Here is a 10,880-nt window from a genome sequence, read left to right on the forward strand (position 1 = left end):
TTAACAAATAATTCATTGATATAACATACAAGTTTGGAATCAATGGAGATGTCTTTATTTCCGTGATGAATCCATTTGACATAGAATAGCTTTTAGATATGTTCTTAGCTAGCATGAAACTGATAAAGAACTGTATCGGGGTGACTTGTGAGCAACTCATTCTCATGCCAGACGACAGCGAGCTAAAATCGCCCTCATTAGGTGACCCAAAGTGTCTCAAACTATGCAATTTACATGCAGAGAAGGCCGCGTCCGTTAAGTGCCATAGATACGACGAGTCGAAAAGCCACGAACGAATGTTGCCCAAAAAACTCAATAGAGCATGCAAGATAGCGCAGCAAAGTTCCACCAACTGGCAGACGATGGGCAAAACTGTGTCTCTGTTGCTGTTTGTGGCGCTGCCACTGACCGTGGCACAACAACATGAACTCAACTCGACTCCGATTCCGACTCCGACTCACATGAAAAGGTAGTCAAAGGCAAATGGCGAGCGAATTATGTTGTTGCTACGAGGTAGTAAGTGGATAGACGACTGAAGGGAGATCGTAGCAGGCGATACATAAAATTTGAATGCGTTTTGCATACATTAACCCACTGTTGCCGCTGCCGATGCCGATGCATAGACTAGCATGAAGAGACAGTCGTACTTCTTTTGGGGTTGGAGCTGCGTTAACGGTCAAGCCAAATACCTTTATTAAATTTTATGATTATTGGCTGCAATTGAGCAGCCGCCTTGGGAATGTGTCGCTACCAACTTCCCTACAACTCTCGCTCTTTCTCTTCTTTGTACTATGTAGTTGCGGTTTGTGGTTCCCTTCGATTTGGAATTGAAATTTTATGCAGAGAATATGAAGAGAGTGTGGCAGAAATTCTCACGCGTAACTGGAGCAGTTGTTGGGGTCGAGTCGAGTCGCATCGCATCGCATCGTTGGAGTTGCTTACAATTTGTGTTCGTAATTCAATTTACGTTTCTGAAATTTTAATTAACTTGCCAAACTTGCCAACGAGTTTCACTGGGTGTCGTCGTCTCTCGGCTCTCGACTCTCTTGCTTACACATGTAGACGCAATCCCAGTCGCAGTCCCAGTTGAAATCTGTTTGTATATCAATTACCAGCCGCTTAATGCGCCACAAATTGAAAGCCATTAAGATTTTATGTGTTGGTTTTGGTTTTTTTTTTTCGGGGAGCACGTTCCTCTCTAGCTGACACACATCAATCAGTTTTGGGAAGCGATCTGTTGTCAGAGTTGTCTCCTCGTTCATTAGGCATGCGAGGTGGCGCTTTTGACACAAATTCTGAGCTAGTTCTTTACACTCAGATACAACTAGAGTTGTGGATACAGATATCAATCTTGGACAGCTGCTACCTTTATTTGCTTGGTGAGCTATTGGGAAATTAATTAGAGGTCGTCGCTGTGGGCGTGGCACCTTACGCGTCGCCACACAAATGGAAGGCAAAAGGAAATGGCAACTAAATATATTTTTGGCTTCAAACTTAAAAGTTCGTCAAAGCAGCACAAAAACAGAAGAAGGCAGTTCAGCAGCAGCTTGTGGTTGTTGTTGTAACAGCTTCGTTATGCAAATCTGTTGAAAAAATATAAGGAACGCCAGTTTAAATGAAAATTTTTGAGCAACGACGCTACATAAAATACTTTATATATATATATATATAGTAGTATATGCAAATGGTATATAAAGAAATGCCAAAAGACAAACAAAAATACAAACACAAATACAGACAAACAACAGCAACAATTTGAGGAGACGCTTTTTTGTCCTTGCCGCGGAATAAATAATAAGCGTAAACGAATTAAAAACGTTGCCAAACGAACTGTCCTGCAATGGATAGGATGAAATTGAATGTGATGGAGTGAGATGAAAGACTGAGATGGAGACTGGCGCTGAGACTGGGGTGGAGAGCAACTGCCAAATTGAAGTAGATCCAAGAAACTGCCCTTTCAATATTGGCGTGGCCATCAAAGTTCTTCTACTTTTGTTCTTCCTTTGCCTTGAACTGGTTCTGTTTACTCTTATTCCCGACGAAGTTTATGCGCTTTTCAATTAGTTTTAATTGAAATTCTCATTGATTGGACAGCGCACGCGGCTAACTGTTGGTAAGCAAAAGTATATTTGGTTTTTTGGTGTAATTAAAGTTTGGTTTTAGAGCGAGAAATAAGCAATAAGTGTTTGGAAAAGAAAGTTACAGTTCAGTGTGCTCGACCCAATAAAAGCCAAACAGTGCAGTATTATCATTAAAAATAATATAAATTAATATACCGATAAAATCGATAAAATAAGTGCTGTCAAAAGCTTTATATGTTAAAATATCTAACATCTAGGTGTTCATACGGACAGACGAAGAGCATCTAGACATTAAAAAACTTATGGAATATATACTTTAATTAAGGTTTAATTGCCTTAAATGCTTAAGTCTTCTATTTTTGTACTAAAGCAAATATATTTTGAGTGTATTTATGATATTTGTAAGGAATAAAACTTATAAATTCTTAAAAATATTTTGAGTCTTTCTTGTTTGATTTAGAGTTTAAAATTGGTAAGTAAATATTTACCATTATTATTATTATATTATTTTAGATATTCAAAAAACAATTTTTGTGCATATAGAAGTGCTAAAATAATATTTACGCCTAAGAAATTGTGAACATGAACTTTGAGTATATTCAAGTAAATCAACTAAAGTTTACAAGATACAACGAAATTCCATTAAATGGATATACGATCAAGTCGAAATCCATTGAGGGAAATCTTAATAGCCATAATTTATTTCTGTAAATTTGATAGTTTGCATAAATAAATTTTATTCAATCCTACGAATAAAGAATAATGTTTACCTTTCTAACAACATTAAGTTTTGTTTTGCTTCGGGGCTATAATAATTCAGTTATTTCTTTCCACATGTTTTTTGAATGTTCAACTTAATCGGTCAATAAAGCTGTCTGGAGACTATGGACATTATCTTTTCAGGGTGTGCCACCTTTATCTATCGACAATATCCACATCTATTGAAAGGTGTAGAAGTCTATAATGAAGTTATTCCTATGCAGCGAAGTATGTGGCCATGAGTCTCTATGGTTTTGCCCCATTTCTATTGGCGCAGAAATAATATCGAAAAGTGCCCTTTCGACTTGCATTAGAAGAGCATTTTATTCAATTGCGGCGACCACAAAAACAAATAAAATTTATTTTTTATTTTCATTTTACAGTTTTTCTGTTTGTTTTCCTTACTGTTTTTTTTTTGTCCACTTTTAGGACATGAAATAAAATCAAATGATGCGTTGAAAGCGCCGCAGCCCCGCAGCTACTTTCAGAGTAAAAGAAGGACTTCAGCATTGGACATTATCCTTGACTAGAGATGGAGTATGAGAAGGGGAGAAGGGCGGGACAGTTATGTGTGGTTGGTCGATGGACTGGACTGGTCACTGGTCCATGGAGCTGGAGTCGGAGTTGGATTGGGGAAAGTTTTTGGTTCAATAGACAATACACATGCCAGCAGGCAGATGGCAAGCTATCTATCTGTGAGAGAGTGAGTGTATTGGTGTCTGTGTGTGTGTGTGTGTGCGTGTGTGTGTGTGTTGATGCTGATGTCGACTCTGGCGCTGTGGCCATTTGATGATTTTTGCGTCACCGTTGGTCAAAATCATTTCGAGCGCAAGCAACTGGAAACTGTATAAAAATAATGAAAAGAACAAAAAAAAAAAGCAGAAGAACAAACTGTGAGGAGGGAGATGGAAAAAAAAGCATCGCACAGCGACGAACCAACTTGAAATAAATGGTCAAAAGAAATAAACAGTCCCATAAAGAATAATCATTCAGAATTCTGCTGAATTATGCATGAGGCGGCCAAGCCAGGGCAGCAGGCGAGGCCAGAGCAAGGCTCGATCCGCATCCCCCGTCCAGCATACGAGTACTATATATGTAGCTAACTGGACATCGCGGGGGGTTTCACATATGCGAAAAATCCAAACACAACCCAGCTGTGTGTGGTTGAGTTTTGCCAAATAGCCAAAGAGCAGAAGCAGCAGCAGCCGGAGCATCATTTTCCTCTTTATTATCTGTTTGTTTAGTTGTGTGTGCTGGATTTTTATCAGGCTTCTAAGCAGTTAGTTGGGAGTTGGCAGCAGGAGTGGTAAGAGAGGAAGAGGCGGCAAGTCGCCGTCACCCGTGGCGCTGCCACTTGCCAAAAGTCACCAGCGTTCGCATAATTTTCGATAAAGCTTTTCGCCAAATGAAATTCAAGTGGTTACACATTTGGTGGGGACTTCCCTACAACCAGGAAAAATCTCTCTCTCTCTCTCTCTCTCCACCTCCATCCAGGCTGTCCGTTTTTGGTCGGTCATTTTTCTTCTTGCTACTCACAGCACTCACAAAACACACACTCACTATTCACTATACTCACTACTCACTACTCATTGGGCATTGGCCATTTTCATTTCCACATTATGCGGCATCTCATTATCTTTGTTTGTTTGCTTGCTTAGCATTTCATTTATTGTAGCTGTTGTTGCTTATTTATTGGTATTTTTTTCGTCTTTGATAACAATAAGAGAAGGTAATGCGTTCTTCAAATAAATAACTCTCACTAATAACATGCACACACCGCAAAGTCTGGCCAACAAAGCTCTTATGCAAGGCAATTGCATGTCTGTCTGGCTTCGGTGATACTCTATACCCTATAATCTATACCCTATATATATACTGATGCTTATCAGATTGGCAGCCTCGACTGACTCGGAGACTTATGGCAACAGTCGCATCTATTGCATCAGATTGATATCAATTCAGCGATCGACCGATCTGTCTGGCAAAGTTGCTAAGCAACTCAATAATTGTGCTTACACATACAAGTAAACATGTTGTTTATAAATAAGATGAGCTTACAAATATATTAACGCGTGCTAATAATAGACGACTTACAATTGGCGATAAATCGCTATTAAATTATTGCAAATTATTGCAATGAAAACTGTCGAATAGCAGAATCGTTTTTAATATTATGTTTCATATTAAAAACGATTCTGCTATTCGACACTTTTCATATTACTATACTATAAAATTTACAAAAATAAAGATAATCCGAAGAATATATTCTCTAGATGCTTTGTAAAAATATATGTTTATTAAAATATGATTAGAAATAATTTAGTTTTATTTTGTAAACAAATTTGTTTGTTAAAAATAATAACGAATGAAAATAACGCATCTATTATTAATTATTTCATTCCATTTGAAAACCTTTTTCAATACACTATTTTGAAATAGAGATAGAATATTTTGTTTGGAACTTTAAATAAATATTTCTTTAAGATATTAATAATTATTAAAACAAAATCTTTTAGCTTTTTCGCTGAGCAAATATTCAAGATATATGTACATAAAAATAATGATAGTACAGTAAAGTGATTTATTTGTTAATAATAATTAACATTCACCTTGAGTAGCGTATGCAGCAATCGTTATACTCAGCCACTGAAAATTCGCTTTGTTTTTGTTTACAGCTTCGCATGATCGCAATCGTGTGATCCGCATGGAAATATCACCGACAAAAGGCTTTGCGGCATCACTTATCGATCGACCCTCTTTGACTTCACAGGGGGGCAAAAATTTCCTCTGATAATGTTGCTACATATAGCCGATTTACTGAATATTGAGTTGAGTGTCGATTAATTGGCAAAAAGAAGAAAAATACAATGTTAATCTGTTATTGTTTACGCAAGAGTTGCGTCTAAGTAAAATGCGTCAATGAACGCATTTTCCAATTGAGTGATAAGGCCAGAGCAACAAATGTTTTTGTGATTCGAGAGTAGCATTAATGCAGATTGATGCAGCTTAATGCAAATCAATTATGATGCACAGTGGGACAAGGTGAGAGCACCAAGTTAAATTCTTTGTCAATTGCGGCAAAAGTTTATTCAAATTCTCGCGAATTTTTGGCGACTTTAATTGATTCGAAGGAAGTGACAGAACAATTTGCTGGCTGGACGCATTCTTTGCTAAATTTTGAAATTGTTTATTTATGTGATACGATTTGATTGGATTTGTCTCGCTGAGAAAACAATATCAAATTATTTACTGCGGTTGTTCGCGAGCATTTGAACTGAAAATGCGATCGTCGCAGTTATCAGCATCATGTTTATATTTACGATTATGAATACTGCACACATATATGTACATATATGTATATGCATATGGATGAATCGATTTTTGAAGCTTTAATTAGACGCGCTTGTAACTTGAACACTCACAATTCCACTGGCATTCAATCAATGCAGACGTGAAACAGAAACAACCAACAATCCAAGCTAAAGCCACAACTACTGATCTCGTGCCAAGTGTAAAGTGACTCAAATTAATACTGTATATATAAACATAAGCAAATCGCCGATCAACTATTTATTCACTTCGAGTGCAGTGAACGAATCATACTCGCACAATACTCAAATATTTATAGACTCGTAAAACGAGATGGCCCAAAGTGACTGTGGAAAGTTCTGTGGTAAGTGCAAAAACTACTGTGATTTATAATATATGAGCATTAAATTCAAATTAAATGTAATTCATCAGATGCTGCCACATCTAATGCAGAGTCCTGTTGCCAACGCCAGGCTGGAACAGTTTCAAGGCGAAATACATCACCGAAAGCGTTTCCCGACAAGATTTACAAATCAGTTCAGGCCAAAGGAGAAGATGTCACGGGCATGACTTGTGAATGTGGCGTCTTTGGTGCTATTGCTTGTGGCGAATATCCCACCCAGGTAAGTTTTAAAACAGAAAAATAGACAAATATCAAAAAGGACCACATATGAAAGGATATTCTAAAGAACAGAAATTAGTAAAATGAAATGAAAGTTGTAATTCAATAGTGTTTGATATAGAAGCTTTGCTTAAACTACGAACTAATGCAGCATAAAAAGTTAATTTACTCTGAATTTGAACTATATTTTTTTTTAATTTTATTTAAAATTGTTCAAGGGAGAAAATATATAAATTTTCAAGGAAGCAATCAAGTTGTTATCACTCTAGAATTTCAATTGGTTCTATATATAGTACTTATTTCGAAAACAAATCTAAACATGCTATTTTTAATTCAAGTTAATGATTATTGGTTATTATTGATTATTCCCCTTTTAAAGTGTATCAATAAATCAGAGCCAATAATCAATGACATGAATTAAAAATATTGAATTCAAAGTTGATGATTTTTTTTTAAATCACCTTCAAATGTGTTTTGCCCGATTGAAAACATTTATTGAGAAGATTTTTTAGAGATTTATAAAATAATTTAAAAGAAAACTTAAAGTTATTCTAGTTTTTTCTTTCCTTCAAAATCTTAAAAAAAAATGAGAAATTGTGTTAATTTAATTACATAAATAAATGTCATCTATTATTTATTAAAAGATCTTGGTAACAACTTCAACACATGTTCTAGGAAATATTTCTGCTTCATTTGAAATATTTTATTGAACTACCTTTATCTCAATAATTTCTTGAAGCTTGTTGCTAAGATCATCTGATTCATTATAATACACGTTAATTGGAAAAAGTTATTAAATTTCATTACATTTTCTACACTTTTAATTCATTGAACTGGCAAAAACCGCAAAGATCAGTTGATCACGTGATTATGTGCATAATTTTTGCCATGTGATTGTCATTGCCAAAGCTTCACTGTATGCGTAATGCGATCGCAAGTGGGTCATTAATAAACTAGCAGTGTGTGTGTCTCATCTTCCTCTCCTCCACCTCCTCCCCTTTGTTGCCTTGCCCCGTCTTGACGCTAGGGCCAACGCCTATTTGGTGACGTCAATGCTGCTCATCCACATGCCTCTTAATGTAATCTGCAATCGCATTTGTAATCAGCAATGCAGCATGCAATCTATTGCGTTGTCATCGCTCGCAGTTGTTGTTGTTATTGTTGTTTGTTTGTAATGAAATGGAAAATAACAGGAAAATATGGGATCACAATTTAATTGTGACCGATAGCGACGCGACGCTACGCGACTTGTGTGTCAGCTGTTGTTGCCATGAGGCCACAAAAAACGTGTTTCTGATAAACATTTTTCCATTTCTCTTTTTCCAGCTTGACATCGCACAGATGATCTGCTTGGGCCTGGTGGCTTTGCAGCATCGTGGCCAGGAGTCGGCGGGCATTGTGACAAGTTTGGGCAAGAGCTCGAAGAACTTTAGCGTGCACAAAGGCATGGGCATGATCAGCAACATCTTCAACGACGAAGCGATACGCAAACTCAAGGGCAACCTGGGCATTGGTCACACACGCTACTCCACTGCGGCTGCCTCCGAGGTGGTCAACTGCCAGCCTTTTGTGGTCCACACGGCACACGGTGCTCTGGCCATTGCCCACAACGGCGAGCTGGTCAACTGCGAATCGCTGCGTCGCGAAGTCCTCGAACGTGGCGTTGGACTATCGACGCACAGCGACAGTGAATTGATTGCTCAATCCTTGTGCTGTGCTCCCGAGGATGTGTCGGAGCACGATGGTCCCAATTGGCCAGCACGGATACGTCACTTTATGACACTGGCGCCGCTTTCGTATTCACTCGTTGTGATGCACAAGGACAAGATCTATGCGGTGCGCGATTCCTATGGCAATCGACCGCTGTGTCTGGGCAAGATTGTCGCCTACGATGCGGGACATGCGAACATACAGGATCAGGTGGCCGAAGGTTGGGTGGTGAGCAGCGAGAGTTGCGGCTTCCTCTCCATCGGAGCACGCTACGTGCGTGAAGTGGAGCCGGGAGAGATTATCGAGTTGTCTCGCAATGGTTATCGCACCGTGGACATTGTGGAGCGTCCCGACTACAAGCGCATGGCCTTCTGCATCTTTGAGTACGTCTACTTTGCACGCAGCGATTCCATGTTCGAGGGTCAGATGGTCTACTCGGCGCGTCTGCAATGCGGTCGCCAGCTGGCTCGGGAGTCGCCTCTGGATGCGGATCTTGTGAGTTCGGTGCCGGAATCGGGCACAGCAGCAGCGCATGGCTATGCGCGAGAGTCGGGTCTGCCCTTTGCCGAGGTGCTCTGCAAGAATCGCTATGTGGGACGCACTTTCATTCAGCCCTCGAACCATTTGCGCCAACTGGGCGTGGCCAAGAAGTTTGGCGCTCTGGCGCAGAATGTGGAAGGCAAGCGAATCGTGTTGATCGATGATTCCATTGTGCGTGGAAACACAATTGGTCCCATCATCAAGCTGCTGCGCGATGCGGGAGCCACCGAGGTGCACATTCGCATCGCCAGCCCACCGCTGCAATATCCCTGCTACATGGGCATCAATATTCCCACCCGCGAAGAACTGATTGCCAATAAATTGAATGCCGGACAACTGGCGAATCATGTGGGAGCCGACAGCTTGGCGTATCTTAGTGTAGAGGGTCTCGTCACCGCAGTCCAGATGAACAAGTCGCATGTGAATCCTGTCAAGTCAGGCTACTGTACTGCCTGTCTGACTGGCGAGTATCCTGGCGGACTGCCCGAGGAGCTCAGCTGGTAGAGCTCACAGTGAAGCGAAACATCATTTAAGTCTAAGTTTAGCAGCTAACTCATCAAACGCACTACGTACAATTGACAACACAATTTATTATTTGTATATGTTAATTTTAAGCCAAGCAAATGAACAATTAAATTATCTCATTATCTAAGACAGGACGAAAATAAATTGAAAAGAAAACGTTGGGGAATTTGCGATGTTTTGTCATAAAAATTGTGACAGAAAAGAGTAATTAATGGAGGGCCAAGAAAGAAAGCAACTCACATGAATACGTTTCATTTTAGATGAAATAAATAAGAGAAGAAGTTTAATTCAATGATAAAGGAAAAACTTTGTGAAAACGTAAAAGTATTTAACACTTTATTAGGAAACTAATAAATGAAACCGTGTTGTAGAAATCGAAATAAATTATTTGCCATTGAAGTACAACAAGAAAATAAAAAATAATATCCAGCTGTTGAAAGAGCTAGCCAGCTAGGCTAGTCAAGAAACGCCTTAGAAATGCTGTGATCGCTTGTCATAAAAAATTGTGAAAAAGAATATTTTCTCAGGGAAGAGATTTTGAGTATGACAACACTTAATTAGAATTTTAACAATCGAATTTTTAACTTGTGAACATGTTTTAAAGAGTGCGGATTAAAAGAATTTTCTCTACAATATCGAGTATTGTATTTTCTTTTATTAAACATTTTACCAGAATCAAGTAATAAAACTTGCAAGATTATGAAGTTGCTAACAGTCTTTGAAGCACGCATTTTCTTAAATGCCCATATAACAATAAAAGCGATGGCGCTGAAAAGTATGCAACATATTCTAAATGCAAATCCAAGCACTTAATTATGTGTGTGAAAGACGAACAGGAGGATAAAGTAAAAAGAGGATGGGGGAGAGGATAGGGGGAAAGATGTCTGCATATCGCGTGATAATTTCGAAAACTGTCTAATGCCATAACTTCAATTCATTTCAATTTATATTTCGAAACTTTGTTTGCCAAAAGCGGGCAACGGTTCCGGTTATAGCCGCATATCATACAATATGGTAATCGTGTTTGCTTTTTTTCTCTGTCTCTCTCTCTCTCGCTCTCTATTTTACTGCTGTTGTTGCTCTCTGTCAGCTTGTGGGCGTTGCAGTGTCTAAAGCGGGGCGTTTAGGGCGTTTAATCCTGCGGAAGATGTCCTTGCGGTTATGTGGGGGTTTCTTTTTCTTCTCTGTGTATGTATTTTTTTTCATTTTTGCTGTGTTTTTTTATGACGCGCGGGGTACTGAAGTCAACAATGTCATCATTATTCTTGAATATTGTGTTGTATTTTCGCAAACAATTTCGCTAAGCTGCGCAGCATTGTGGGGCACATCGAGTA

The 10,880-nt window shown here is 38.8% G+C and overlaps 1 protein-coding gene across 1 annotated transcript; it reads left to right on the forward strand.

Moving 5' to 3' along the window:
• Positions 1 to 6,257: 6,257 nt before the first annotated feature.
• On the forward strand, positions 6,258 to 10,185 carry LOC132791300 (amidophosphoribosyltransferase). The gene is made up of 3 exons (XM_060800171.1): positions 6,258 to 6,513; positions 6,582 to 6,772; positions 8,098 to 10,185. The coding sequence occupies exons 1-3, from the start codon at positions 6,483 to 6,485 to the stop codon at positions 9,523 to 9,525; spliced, it is 1,650 nt and encodes a 549-aa protein (XP_060656154.1). The 5' UTR covers positions 6,258 to 6,482; the 3' UTR covers positions 9,526 to 10,185.
• The last annotated feature ends 695 nt before the right edge of the window (positions 10,186 to 10,880 follow it).

The sequence above is a fragment of the Drosophila nasuta genome, chromosome 3 (assembly GCF_023558535.2).
Source record: "Drosophila nasuta strain 15112-1781.00 chromosome 3, ASM2355853v1, whole genome shotgun sequence".
Lineage (NCBI taxonomy): Eukaryota > Metazoa > Arthropoda > Insecta > Diptera > Drosophilidae > Drosophila > Drosophila nasuta.

Bases quoted from the DNA above. Each gene is read 5' to 3' on its own strand.
- LOC132791300 (XM_060800171.1), top strand. From the start codon at position 6,483: ATGGCCCAAAGTGACTGTGGAAAGTTCTGTG. The intron at 6,514-6,581 runs GTAAGTGCAAAA...GTAATTCATCAG, and splicing joins TGACTGTGGAAAGTTCTGTG to ATGCTGCCACATCTAATGCA. The intron at 6,773-8,097 runs GTAAGTTTTAAA...CTCTTTTTCCAG, and splicing joins GTGGCGAATATCCCACCCAG to CTTGACATCGCACAGATGAT.